Source organism: Oncorhynchus gorbuscha, unplaced genomic scaffold (genome assembly GCF_021184085.1).
Source record: "Oncorhynchus gorbuscha isolate QuinsamMale2020 ecotype Even-year unplaced genomic scaffold, OgorEven_v1.0 Un_scaffold_6094, whole genome shotgun sequence".
Lineage (NCBI taxonomy): Eukaryota > Metazoa > Chordata > Actinopteri > Salmoniformes > Salmonidae > Oncorhynchus > Oncorhynchus gorbuscha.
Window position 1 is genome coordinate 7,501 of NW_025749769.1, and position 15,177 is coordinate 22,677.

At 50.9% G+C, this 15,177-nt stretch overlaps 1 protein-coding gene across 3 annotated transcripts in view; it reads left to right on the forward strand.

Moving 5' to 3' along the window:
- The window catches only part of LOC124029318 (loricrin-like), a 15,935-nt gene extending 3,107 nt beyond the window's left edge, over positions 1–12,828 (forward strand). For all 3 annotated transcript variants that reach the window (XM_046341076.1, XM_046341077.1, XM_046341078.1), the window contains 4 exons: positions 4,872–5,022; positions 9,514–10,899; positions 11,042–11,314; positions 12,621–12,828. In XM_046341076.1, coding sequence (XP_046197032.1) covers positions 4,872–5,022; positions 9,514–10,899; positions 11,042–11,314; positions 12,621–12,661 — 1,851 coding nt within the window. In that variant the 3' untranslated portion in view covers positions 12,662–12,828. The remainder of the gene's footprint in view (positions 1–4,871; positions 5,023–9,513; positions 10,900–11,041; positions 11,315–12,620) is intronic.
- The last annotated feature ends 2,349 nt before the right edge of the window (positions 12,829–15,177 follow it).

Below are 15,177 nucleotides of genomic sequence, written 5' to 3' on the forward strand. Positions count from 1 at the left end.
CAGCGTTACAGAGGAGCATTAAAGAGGAGTGTTACAGAGGAGCGTTACAGAGGAGCGTTACAGAGCAGCGTTACAGAGGAGCATTAAAGAGGAGCGTTACAGAGCAGCGTTACAGAGGAGCGTTACAGAGGAGCGTTACAGAGGAGCGTTACAGAGCAGCGTTACAGAGCAGTGTTACAGAGGAGCGTTACAGAGCAGCGTTACAGAGGAGCATTAAAGAGGAGCGTTACAGAGCAGTGTTAAAGAGGAGCGTTACAGAGGAGTGTTACAGAGCAGCGTTACAGAGCAGCGTTACAGAGGAGCATTAAAGAGGAGCGTTACAGAGGAGTGTTACAGAGGAGCGTTACAGAGGAGCGTTACAGAGGAGTGTTACAGAGCAGCGTTACAGTGGAGCGTTACAAAGGAGCGTTACAGCGTTACAGAGGAGCGTTACAGAGGAGCGTTACGGAGCAGCGTTACAGAGCAGCGTTACAGAGGAGCGTTACAGAGCAGTGTTACAGAGCAGCGTTACAGAGGAGCGTTACAGAGGAGCGTTACAGAGCAGCGTTACAGAGCAGCGTTACAGAGGAGCGTTACAGAGCAGTGTTACAGAGCAGCGTTACAGAGCAGCGTTACAGAGGAGCGTTACAGAGCAGTGTTACAGAGCAGCGTTACAGAGGAGCGTTACAGAGGAGCGTTACAGCATTACAGAGGAGCGTTACAGAGGAGCGTTACGGAGCAGCGTTACAGCGTTACAAAGCAGCGTTACAGAGGAGCGTTACAGAGGAGCGTTACAGAGGAGCGTTACAGCGTTACAAAGCAGCGTTACAGAGGAGCGTTACAGAGGAGTGTTACAGAGGAGCGTTACAGAGGAGCGTTACGGAGCAGCGTTACAGAGGAGCGTCACAGAGGAGTGTTACAAAGCAGCGTTACAGAGGAGCGTTACAGAGGAGTGTTACAGATGAGTGTTAAAGAGGAGCATTACAGAGCAGCATTACAGAGCAGCGTTACAGAGGAGCGTTACAGAGCAGCGTTACAGAGGAGCGTTACAGAGGAGTGTTACAGAGCAGCGTTACAGAGCAGCGTTACAGAGCAGCGTTACAGAGGAGCGTTACAGAGCAGCGTTACAGAGGAGCGTTACAGCGTTACAGAGCAACGTTACAGAGCAGCGTTACAGAGGAGCGTTACAGAGGAGCGTTACAGAGGAGCGTTACAGAGCAGCGTTACAGAGGAGCGTTACAGAGCAGCGTTACAGAGCAGCGTTACAGAGCAGCGTTACAGAGCAGCGTTACAGAGGAGCGTTACAGAGCAGCGTTACAGAGCAGCGTTACAGAGCAGCGTTACAGAGGAGCGTTACAGAGGAGCGTTACAGAGGAGCGTTACAGAGGAGTGTTACAGAGCAGTGTTACAGAGGAGCGTTACAGAGGAGCGTTACAGAGCAGCGTCACAGAGCAGCGTTACAGAGGAGCGTTACAGAGCAGCGTTACAGTGTTACAGAGGAGCGTTACAGAGGAGTGTTACAGAGGAGTGTTACAGAGGAGTGTTACAGAGGAGCGTTACAGAGCAGCGTTACAGAGGAGCGTTACAGAGCAGCGTTACAGAGCAGCGTTACAGAGCAGCGTTACAGAGCAGCGTTACAGAGGAGTGTTACAGCGTTACAGAGGAGCGTTACAGAGGAGCGTTACAGAGCAGCGTTACAGAGGAGCGTTACAGAGGAGCGTTACAGAGCAGCGTTACAGAGGAGCGTTACAGAGGAGTGTTACAGTGTTACAGAGGAGTGTTACAGAGGAGTGTTACAGAGGAGTGTTACAGATGAGTGTTACAGAGGAGTGTTACAGAGGAGCGTTACAGAGGTGCGTTACAGAGCAGCGTTACAGAGGAGCGTTACAGAGGAGCGTTACAGAGCAGCGTTACAGAGGAGCGTTACAGAGGAGCGTTACAGCGCAGCGTTACAGCGCAACGTTACAGAGGAGCGTTACAGAGCAGCGTTACAGAGGAGCATTAAAGAGGAGTGTTACAGAGGAGCGTTACAGAGGAGCGTTACAGAGCAGCGTTACAGAGGAGCATTAAAGAGGAGCGTTACAGAGCAGCGTTACAGAGGAGCGTTACAGAGGAGCGTTACAGAGGAGCGTTACAGAGCAGCGTTACAGAGCAGTGTTACAGAGGAGCGTTACAGAGCAGCGTTACAGAGGAGCATTAAAGAGGAGCGTTACAGAGCAGTGTTAAAGAGGAGCGTTACAGAGGAGCGTTACAGAGCAGCGTTACAGAGCAGCGTTACAGAGGAGCATTAAAGAGGAGCGTTACAGAGGAGTGTTACAGAGGAGTGTTACAGAGGAGCGTTACAGAGGAGCGTTACAGAGGAGTGTTACAGAGCAGCGTTACAGTGGAGCGTTACAAAGGAGCGTTACAGCGTTACAGAGGAGCGTTACAGAGGAGCGTTACGGAGCAGCGTTACAGAGCAGCGTTACAGAGGAGCGTTACAGAGCAGTGTTACAGAGCAGCGTTACAGAGGAGCGTTACAGAGGAGCGTTACAGAGCAGTGTTACAGAGCAGCGTTACAGAGGAGCGTTACAGAGGAGCGTTACAGAGCAGTGTTACAGAGCAGCGTTACAGAGCAGCGTTACAGAGGAGCGTTACAGAGCAGTGTTACAGAGCAGCGTTACAGAGGAGCGTTACAGAGGAGCGTTACAGCATTACAGAGGAGCGTTACAGAGGAGCGTTACGGAGCAGCGTTACAGCGTTACAAAGCAGCGTTACAGAGGAGCGTTACAGAGGAGCGTTACAGAGGAGCGTTACAGCGTTACAAAGCAGCGTTACAGAGGAGCGTTACAGAGGAGCGTTACAGAGGAGCGTTACAGAGGAGCGCACGGAGCAGCGTTACAGAGGAGCGTTACAGAGGAGTGTTACAAAGCAGCGTTACAGAGAGCGTTACAGAGGAGTGTTACAGATGAGTGTTAAAGAGGAGCATTACAGAGCAGCATTACAGAGCAGCGTTACAGAGGAGCGTTACAGAGCAGCGTTACAGAGGAGCGTTACAGAGGAGCGTTACAGAGCAGCGTTACAGAGCAGCGTTACAGAGGAGCGTTACAGAGCAGCGTTACAGAGGAGCGTTACAGCGTTACAGAGCAACGTTACAGAGCAGCGTTACAGAGGAGCGTTACAGAGGAGCGTTACAGAGGAGCGTTACAGAGCAGCGTTACAGAGGAGCGTTACAGAGCAGCGTTACAGAGCAGCGTTACAGAGCAGCGTTACAGAGCAGCGTTACAGAGGAGCGTTACAGAGCAGCGTTACAGAGCAGCGTTACAGAGCAGCGTTACAGAGGAGCGTTACAGAGGAGTGTTACAGAGGAGCGTTACAGAGGAGTGTTACAGAGCAGTGTTACAGAGGAGCGTTACAGAGGAGCGTTACAGAGCAGCGTCACAGAGCAGCGTTACAGAGGAGCATTACAGAGCAGCGTTACAGTGTTACAGAGGAGCGTTACAGAGGAGTGTTACAGAGGAGTGTTACAGAGGAGTGTTACAGAGGAGTGTTACAGAGGAGTGTTACAGAGCAGCGTTACAGAGGAGCGTTACAGAGCAGCGTTACAGAGCAGCGTTACAGAGCAGCGTTACAGAGCAGCGTTACAGAGGAGTGTTACAGCGTTACAGAGGAGCGTTACAGAGGAGCGTTACAGAGCAGCGTTACAGAGGAGCGTTACAGAGGAGCGTTACAGAGCAGCGTTACAGAGCAGCGTTACAGAGGAGTGTTACAGCGTTACAGAGGAGTGTTACAGAAGAGTGTTACAGAGCAGCGTTACAGTGTTACAGAGCAGTGTTACAGAGCAGCGTTACAGAGGAGTGTTACAGAGGAGCGTTACAGAGCAGCGTTACAGAGGAGCGTTACAGAGCAGCGTTACAGAGGAGTGTTACAGAGGAGTGTTACAGCGTTACAGAGGAGTGTTACAGAAGAGTGTTACAGAGCAGCGTTACAGAGGAGTGTTACAGAGGAGTGTTACAGAGGAGTGTTACAGAGCAGCGTTACAGAGCAGCGTTACAGAGGAGCGTTACAGAGCAGCGTTACAGAGCAGCGTTACAGAGGAGCGTTACAGAGCAGCGTTACAGAGCAGCGTTACAGAGGAGTGTTACAGAAGAGTGTTACAGAGCAGCGTTACAGTGTTACAGAGCAGTGTTACAGAGCAGCGTTACAGAGGAGTGTTACAGAGGAGCGTTACAGAGGAGCTCACTATATGTAATTTCTCCAGCACGGATATCGCATTCATGGTAAGCGCTGCGAATGCCAGCTCAATCTTAAATTAACTCTCCACTTCGCTCCCTCTCTCCCCCTCCCCCTCTCTTACCACCCTCTCTCCCTCCTCTCTCTACCACCCTCTCTCCCTCCTCTCTCTACCACCCTCTCTCCCTCTACCACCCTCTCTCCCTCCTCTCTCTCTACCACCCTCTCTCCCTCTACCACCCTCTCTCCCTCCTCTCCCTCTACCACCCTCTCTCCCTCCCCTCTCTCTACCACCCTCTCTCCCTCCCCTCTCTCTACCACCCTCTCTCCCTCCTCTCTCTCTACCACCCTCTCTCCCTCCTCTCTCTCTACCACCCTCTCTCCCTCCTCTCTCTCTACCACCCTCTCTCTCTACCACTCTCTCTACCACCCTCTCTCCCTCCTCTCTCTCTACCACCCTCTCTCCCTCCCCTCTCTCTCTACCACCCTCTTCCCTCCCTTCTCTCTACCACCCTCTTCGCTCCCCTCTCTCTACCACCCTCTCTCCCTCCTCTCGCTCTACCCCCTCTCTCTTTACAACCCTCTCTCCACCCTCTCTCTCTACCACCCTCTCTACCTCCTCTCCCCCTCTGTCTTTCTCTTTCTCTCTCTACCTCCCCCTCTCTCACTCGCTCTCCCAGATCCTTCTGAACATCAAGAGTCGTCTAGAGATGGAGATCCAGCAGTATAAGCATCTGCTGGAGGGAGCCGGCCTGGGAGGGGGCATGGTCTCTGGAGGGGCTGACCTGGGAGGGGGCATGTTGGTCTCTGGAGGGGCCGGGAGGTCGGCAGGTAAAACTTGTTAGTTAGGATCTCTCTCAGCCCATGCATGAAAGGCTGATCTTTCAAGAGTCTGTAAAATACAAAAATACACATTTGAAGTACAAAGTTATCAAGTATTGAGTACGACAGTATGAGTCATAAAACCCAGAAATGGTTCCAATTGTTTTTTTCACAATTCATTTTTCCATCTGGGATTTTGGAACTACTTTTATTCAAGGTCTGTGTCTGGTGTAGGTTTACACTGGTGTGACTTGTTGATAACCTGGTCTGTGTCTGGTGACATGGTGATAACCTGGTCTGTGTCTGGTGATAACCTGGTCTGTGTCTGGTGACATGTTGATAACCTGGTCTGTGTCTGGTGATAACCTGGTCTGTGTCTGGTGACATGTTGATAACCTGGTCTGTGTCTGGTGACATGTTGATAACCTGGTCTGTGTCTGGTGACATGTTGATAACCTGGTCTGTGTCTGGTGATAACCTGGTCTGTGTCTGGTGACATGTTGATAACCTGGTCTGTGTCTGGTGACATGTTGATAACCTGGTCTGTGTCTGGTGACATGGTGATAACCTGGTCTGTGTCTGGTGATAACCTGGTCTGTGTCTGGTGACATGGTGATAACCTGGTCTGTGTCTGGTGATAACCTGGTCTGTGTCTGGTGACATGTTGATAACCTGGTCTGTGTCTGGTGATAACCTGGTCTGTGTCTGGTGATAACCTGGTCTGTGTCTGGTGATAACCTGGTCTGTGTCTGGTGATAACCTGGTCTGTGTCTGGTGTAGGCTTACACTGGTGTGACTTGTTGATAACCTGGTCTGTGTCTGGTGATAACCTGGTCTGTGTCTGGTGTAGGCTTACACTGGTGTGACTGGTTGATAACCTGGTCTGTGTCTGGTGTAGGCTTACACTGGTGTGACTGGTTGATAACCTGGTCGGTGTCTGGTGACATGTTGATAACCTGGTCTGTGTCTGGTGACATGTTGATAACCTGGTCTGTGACATGTTGATAACCTGGTCTGTGTCTGGTGATAACCTGGTCTGTGTCTGGTGACATGTTGATAACCTGGTCTGTGTCTGGTGATAACCTGGTCTGTGTCTGGTGATAACCTGGTCTGTGTCTGGTGATAACCTGGTCTGTGTCTGGTGATAACCTGGTCTGTGTCTGGTGATAACCTGGTCTGTGTCTGGTGACATGTTGATAACCTGGTCTGTGTCTGGTGACATGGTGATAACCTGGTCTGTGTCTGGTGATAACCTGGTCTGTGTCTGGTGTAGGCTTACACTGGTGTGATGTGGTGATAACCTGGTCTGTGTCTGGTGTAGGATTACACTGGTGTGATGTGGTGATAACCTGGTCTGTGTCTGGTGTAGGATTACACTGGTGTGATGTGGTGATAACCTGGTCTGTGTCTGGTGTAGGCTTACACTGGTGTGATGTGGTGATAACCTGGTCTGTGTCTGGTGTAGGATTACACTGGTGTGATGTGGTGATAACCTGGTCTGTGTCTGGTGTAGGATTACACTGGTGTGATGTGGTGATAACCTGGTCTGTGTCTGGTGACATGTTGATAACCTGGTCTGTGTCTGGTGTAGGCTTACACTGGTGTGATGTGGTGATAACCTGGTCTGTGTCTGGTGTAGGCTTACACTGGTGTGACTTGTTGATAACCGCGCAAATCTCTCCCGCCGGACAAGGTAACGTTTGTCAACAATTAGAATGTAAATTTTTGGGGAGTAAATTTAGGCGGATATATTGGTAAAACTCACACTGTTCGAGAGCATTACACGGCTGTCAAAACATCACGCCAAGGTACAGTGCATTCAGAAAGTATTCAGACCCCTTTACTTTTTCCCAGATTTTGTTACGTTACAGCCTTATTCTTAAAAATGATTAAATAGTTTTTTCCCTCATCAATATACATACAATACCCCACAATGACAATTATTGTAGCAAAAAAAATACAAAATATGAAATGGAAACATCACATTTACGTAAGTATTCAGACCTTTACTCAGTACTTTGTTGAAGCACCTTCAGGCAGAGATTACAGCCTTGAGTCTTCATGGGTATGACGCTACAAGCCTGGCACACCTGTATTTGGGGAGTTTCTCCCATTCTTCTCTGGAGATCCTCTCAAGCTCTGTCAGAGCTCTAGGAAGACTCTTGGTGGTTCCAAACTTCTTCTCTTTAAGAATGATGGAGGCCACTGTGTTCTTGGGGACCTTCAATGCTGCTGAAATGTTTTGGTATGTTTTGGTACCCTTGTGCCACGACACAATCCTGTCTCGGAGCTCTACAGACAATTCCTTTGACCTCATGGCTTGGTATTTGCTCTGACATGCACTGTCAACTGTGGGACCTTATATAGACAGGTATGTGCCTTTCCCAATCAGGTCCCATCAATTGAATTTACCACAGGTGGACTCCAATCAAGTTGTAGAAACATCTCAATTTGTAAGTCGCTCTGGATAAGAGCGTCTGCTAAATGACTTAAATGTAAATGTAAATCTCAAGGATGATCAATGCAAACAGGATGCACCTGAACTCAATGTTGAGTCTAATAGCAAAGGGTTTGAAGACTAATGTTAATAAGGTATTTCTGTTTTTTAATTTTTAATACATTTGCAAAATTTTCTAAAAACCTGTTTTTGCTTTGTCATTATGGGGTATTGTGGGTAGATTGAGTTATGGGGTATTGGGGGTAGATTGAGTTATGGGGTATTGGGGGCAGATTGAGTTATGGGGTATTGGGGGTAGATTGAGTTATGGGGTATTGGGGGCAGATTGAGTTATGGGGCATTGGGGGTAGATTGAGTTATGGGGTATTGGGGGCAGATTTAGGACAAACATTTATTTAATCCATTTTAGAATGAGGCTGTAACGTGACAAAACGTGGCCAAAAGGAAGAGGTCTGAATACTTTCCCAATGCACAGTCATCCTACACCACACAGTCAACCTACACCACACAGTCAACCTACACCACACAGTCAACCTTCACCACACAGTCAACCTACACCACACAGTCAACCTACACCACACAGTCAACCTACACCACACAGTCAACCTTCACCACACAGTCAACCTTCACCACACAGTGAACCTACACCACACAGTCAACCTACACCACACAGTCAACCTTCACCACACAGTCAACCTACACCACACAGTCAACCTACACCACACAGTCAACCTACACCACACAGTCAACCTACACCACACAGTCAACCTTCACCACACAGTCAACCTACACCACACAGTCAACCTACACCACACAGTCAACCTACACCACACAGTCAACCTTCACCACACAGTCAACCTTCACCACACAGTCAACCTACACCACACAGTCAACCTACACCACACAGTCAACCTACACCACACAGTCAACCTACACCACACAGTCAACCTACACCACACAGTCAAACTTCACCACACAGTCAACCTACACCGCACAGTCAACCTACACCGCACAGTCAACCTACACCGCACAGTCAACCTACACCGCACAGTCAACCTACACCGCACAGTCAACCTACACTGCACAGTCAACCTACACCGCACAGTCAACCTACACCGCACAGTCAACCTACACCACACAGTCAACCTACACCACACAGTCAACCTACACCACACAGTCAACCTACACCAAATACACGCTGAGTTTGAAATGATTGTACAATTCACGACGTGAAATATTAATGGCATGAAAACTCATCGGAACCATTTCTGTTGTTTTTATGGGTAATATGACTCTACTGGGGGGGACTATTGTTTTATATGTAGATGTGTTAATGGGTAATATGACTCTACTGGGGTGGACTATTGTTTTATATGTAGATGTGTTTATGGGTAATATGACTCTACTGGGGTGGACTATTGTTTTATATGTAGATGTGTTTATGGGTAATATGACTCTACTGGGGGGGACTATTGTTTTATATGTAGATGTGTTTATGGGTAATATGACTCTACTGGGGGGGACTATTGTTTTATATGTAGATGTGTTTATGGGTAATATGACTCTACTGGGGGGGACTATTGTTTTATATGTAGATGTGTTTATGGGTAATATGACTCTACTGGGGGGGACTATTGTTTTATATGTAGGTGTGTTTATGGGTAATATGACTCTACTGGGGTGGACTATTGTTTTATATATAGATGTGTTAATGGGTAATATGACTCTACTGGGGCAGATTGTTTTATATGTAGATGTGTTTATGGGTAATATGACTCTACTGGGGTGGACTATTGTTTTATATGTAGATGTGTTTATGGGTAATATGACTCTACTGGGGTGGACTATTGTTTTATATGTAGATGTGGTTATGGGTAATATGACTCTACTGGGGTGGACTATTGTTTTATATGTAGATGTGTTTATGGGTAATATGACTCTACTGGGGGGGACTATTGTTTTATATGTAGATGTGTTTATGGGTAATATGACTCTACTGGGGTGGACTATTGTTTTATATGTAGATGTGTTTATGTACTCAGGTAAGGCTGTTGTGACCAGGACCACTGTGTTGGAGGTGAAATCCTCGGGAGGAGGAGTGGGGACGGGAGGAAGCTCCATGTTGATGCATTCCACTAGCTCCACCTCCAGCCGTTCTGGGGGTGGGGCAGCCATGCTGTCATCAGGTGGCGCCGCGATGGTGTCCGGCAGGGGACCAGCCATGATGTCATCAGGAAGCCCCGCAATGGTGTCTGGCGGCGGATCAGCCACGGCGCCATCAGGAGGAGGCACGGCACCATCAGGAGGAGGCACGGCGCCATCAGCAGGAGGCACGGCGCCATCAGCAGGAGGCACGGCCCCATCAGCAGTAGGCACGGCGCCATCAGCAGGAGGCACGGCGCCATCAGGAGGAGGCACGGCCCCATCAGCAGGAGGCACGGCCCCATCAGCAGGAGGCACGGCCCCATCAGGAGGAGGCACGGCTCCATCAGGAGGAGGCACGGCCCCATCAGGAGGAGGCACGGCTCCATCAGGAGGAGGCACGGCCCCATCAGGAGGAGGCACGGCCCCATCAGCAGGAGGCACGGCCCCATCAGCAGGCGGCACGGCGCCATCAGCAGGCGGCACGGCGCCATCAGCAGGCGGCACGGCCCCATCAGCAGGAGGCACGGCCCCATCAGCAGGAGGCACGGACCCATCAGCAGGAAGCACGGCCCCATCAGGAGGAGGCACGGCCCCATCAGGAGGAGGCACGGCCCCATCAGGAGGAGGCACGGCCCCATCAGGAGGAGGCACGGCCCCATCAGGAGGAGGCACGGCCCCATCAGCAGGAGGCACGGCCCCATCAGCAGGAGGCACGGCCCCATCAGCAGGAGGCACGGCCCCATCAGCAGGAGACACGGCCCCATCAGCAGGAGGCACGGCCCCATCAGCAGGAGGCACATTCCCATCAGCAGGAGGCACGGCCCCATCAGCAGGAGGCACTGCCCCATCAGCAGGAGGCACGGCCCCATCAGCAGGAGGCACGACGCCATCAGGAGGAGGCACGGCGCCATCAGGAGGAGGCACGACCCCATCAGCAGGAGGCACGGCGCCATCAGGAGGAGGCACGGCGCCATCAGCAGGAGGCACGGCGCCATCAGCAGGAGGCACGGCGCCATCAGGAGGAGGCCCGGCGCCATCAGCAGGAGGCCCGGCGCCATCAGCCGGAGGCCCGGCGCCATCAGCAGGAGGCCCGGCGCCATCAGCCGGAGGCCCGGCGCCATCAGCAGGAGGCCCGGCGCCATCAGCAGGAGGCACGGCGCCATCAGCTGGAGGCACGGCCCCATCAGCAGGAGGCACGGCGCCATCAGCAGGAGGCACGGCGCCATCAGCAGGAGGCGTCACAATGGTGTCCGGTGGGGGACCAGCTCTGATGTCATCAGAAGGCGTCGCGATAGTGTCCGGTGGGGGACCAGCTCTAATGTCATCAGGAGCGTCGCGATAGTGTCCGGTGGGGACCAGCTCTGATGTCATCAGGAGGCGTCGCAATGGTGTCCGGTGGGGGACCAGCTCTGATGTCATCAGGAGGCGTCGCGATAGTGTCCGGTGGGGGACCAGCTCTGATGTCATCAGGAGGCGTCACAATGGTGTCCGGTGGGGGACCAGCTTTGATGTCATCAGGAGGTACTGCGATGGTGTCAGGCGGGGGAACAGCCATGGAGGGAGGTACAGCCACGGTGTCATCGGGAGGTGGCACTGTGTCCGGCGGAGGTTCCATGATGATGTCATCGGGCGGGGGCATGACCGCGTCCGGTAGCAACTTGTCTTCCACCAGCGTGTTGACCAGCTCCACCATGGAAGGTGAACATAGAGATATAATAACTAGACCAGCTCCACCATGGAAGGTGAACATAGAGATATAATAACTAGACCAGCTCCACCATGGAAGGTGAACATAGAGATATAATAACTAGACCAGCTCCACCATGGAAGGTGAACATAGAGATATAATAACTAGACCAGCTCCACCATGGAAGGTAAACATAGAGATATAATAAAGACCAGCTCCACCAAAGGTAAACATAAGATATAATAATAGACCAGTCCAAATGGAAGGTGAACATAGAGATATAATAACTAGACCAGCTCCACCATGGAAGGTGAACATAGAGATATAATAACTAGACCAGCTCCACCATGGAAGGTGAACATAGAGATATAATAACTAGACCAGCTCCACCATGGAAGGTAAACATAGAGATATAATAACTAGACCAGCTCCACCACGGAAGGTAAACATAGAGATATAATAACTAGACCAGCTCCACCATGGAAGGTGAACATAGAGATATAATAACTAGACCAGCTCCACCATGGAAGGTGAACATAGAGATATAATAACTAGACCAGCTCCATCATGGAAGGTAAACATAGAGATATAATAACTAGACCAGCTCCACCACGGAAGGAAAAAATAGAGATATAATAACTAGACCAGCTCCACCACGGAAGGTAAACATAGAGATATAATAACTAGACCAGCTCCACCACGGAAGGTAAACATAGAGATATAATAACTAGACCAGCTCCACCACGGAAGGTGAACATAGAGATATAATAACTAGACCAGCTCCACCACGGAAGGTGAACATAGAGATATAATAACTAGACCAGCTCCACCATGGAAGGTGAACATAGAGATATAATAACTAGACCAGCTCCACCATGGAAGGTAAACATAGAGATATAATAACTAGACCAGCTCCACCATGGAAGGTAATCATAGAGATATAATAACTAGACCAGCTCCACCATGGAAGATGAGGATAGAGATATAATAACTAGACCAGCTCCACCATGGAAGGTGAGGATAGAGATATAATAACTAGACCAGCTCCACCATGGAAGGTGAGGATAGAGATATAATAACTAGACCAGCTCCACCATGGAAGGTGAGGATAGAGATATAATAACTAGACCAGCTCCACCATGGAAGGTGAGGATAGAGATATAATAACTAGACCAGCTCCACCATGGAAGGTGAGGATAGAGATATAATAACTAGACCAGCTCCACCATGGAAGGTGAGGATAGAGATATTACAACATTGAAAAAAAAGATTTTGCTACTCAATGTCTCTCTCTCCATCTCTCTCTCTCTCTTCCAGGTAAAGTCTCTACTGGTGATATTACCATAGTTCCCATATAGTGATTCCCTTCTCTGATTCACGTCACAACACTCCAGGACCACGGAACCCCCTACACACACACACACACACACACACACACACACACACACACACACACACACACACACACACACACACACACACACACACACACACACACACACACACACACACACACACACACACACACACACACACACACACACACACACACACACGTGTAGCCTCTCTCTACTACTAACACACAGCCTCCCTGACAGAACACACACACACACACACACACACACACACACACACACACACACACACACACACACACACACACACACACACACACACACACACACACACACACACACACACACACACACACACACACAGAACACACACAGCCTCTCTCTAGAACACACAGCCTCCCCTGCAGAACACACACACAGCCTCCCTTACAGAACACACACAGCCTCCCTGACAGAACACACACACAGCCTCTCTACTACTAACACACAGCCTCCCTGACAGAACACACACACAGCCTCTCTACTACTAACACACAGCCTCCCTGACAGAACACACACACAGCCTGACAGAACACACACAGCCTCCCTGACAGAACACACACAGCCTCCCTGACAGAACACACACAGCCTCCCTGGACAGAACACACACAGCCTCCTGACAGAACACACACAAACACACACAGCCTCCTGACAGAACACACACAGCCTCCTGACAGAACACACAGCCTCCCTGACAGAACACACACAGCCTCCTGACAGAACACACACAGCCTCCCTGACAGACACACACAGCCTCCCTGACAGAACACACACAGCCTCCCTGACAGAAACACACAGCCTCCCTGGACAGAACACACAGCCTCCTGACAGAACACACACAGCCTCCCTGACAACACACACAGCCTCCTGACAGAACACACACAGCCTCCCTGACAGAACACACACAGCCTCCCTGACAGAACACACACAGCCTAACACACAGCCCCTGACAGAACACACACAGCCTCCCTGACAGAAACACACAGCCTCCCTGACAGAACACACACAGCCTCCCTGACAGAACACACACAGCCTCCCTGACAGAACACACACAGCCTCCCTGACAGAACACACACAGCCTCCCTGACAGAACACACACAGCCTCCCTGACAGAACACACACAGCCTCCTGACAGAACACACACAGCCTCCCTGACAGAACACACACAGCCTCCCTGACAGAACACACACAGCCTCCCTGACAGAACACACACAGCCTCCCTGACAGAACACACACAGCCTCCCTGACAGAACACACACAGCCTCCCTGACAGAACACACAGCCTCCCTGACAGAACACACACAGCCTCCCTGACAGAACACACACAGCCTCCCTGACAGAACACACACACACAGCCTCCCTGACAGAAACACACAGCCTCCTGACAGAACACACACAGCCTCTGACAGAACACACACAGCCTCCCTGACAGAACACACACAGCCTCCCTGACAGAACACACACAGCCTCCTGACAGAACACACACAGCCTCCTGACAGAACACACACAGCCTCCCCCTGACAGAAACACACAGCCTCCCTGACAGAACACACACAGCCTCCTGACAGAACACACACAGCCTCCCCTGACAGAACACACAGCCTCCTGGCAGAACACACACAGCCTCCTGACAGAACACACACAGCCTGACAGAACACACACAGCCCCTGACAGAACACACACAGCCTCCTGACACACACAGCCTCCTGACAGAACACACACACAGCCTCCTGACAGAACACACACAGCCTCCCTGACAGAACACACACAGCCTCCCTGACAGAACACACACAGCCTCCTGACAGAACACAGCCAGCCTCCCTGACAGAACACACACAGCCTCCTGACAGAACACACACAGCCTCCCTGACAGAACACACACAGCCTCTGACAGAACACACACAGCCTCCCTAGCTGGGAACACACACAGCCTCCCTGACCAGAACACACACAGCCTCCTGACAGAACACACACAGCCTCCTGACCAGAATACACAGCCTCCTGACAGAACACACACAGCCTCCCTGACAGAACACACACAGCCTCCCTGACCAGAACACACAGCCTCCCTGACCAGAACACACACAGCCTCCTGACAGAACACACCCAGCCTCCTGACAGAACACACACAGCCTCCTGACAGAACACACTAGCCTCCCTGACAGAACACACAGCCTCCTGACAGAGACACACAGCCTCCTGACAGAACACACACAGCCTCCCTGACAGAACACACACAGCCTCCTGACAGAACACACAGCCTCCTGGCAGAACACACACAGCCTCCTGACAGAACACACAGCCTCCCTGACAGAACACACAGCCTCCCTGACAGAACACACACAGCCTCCCTGGACAGAACACACACAGCCTCCCTGACAGAACACACACAGCCTCCCTGACAGAACACACACAGCCTCCCTGACAGAACACACACAGCCTCCCCGACAGAACACACACAGCCTCCCTGACAGAACACA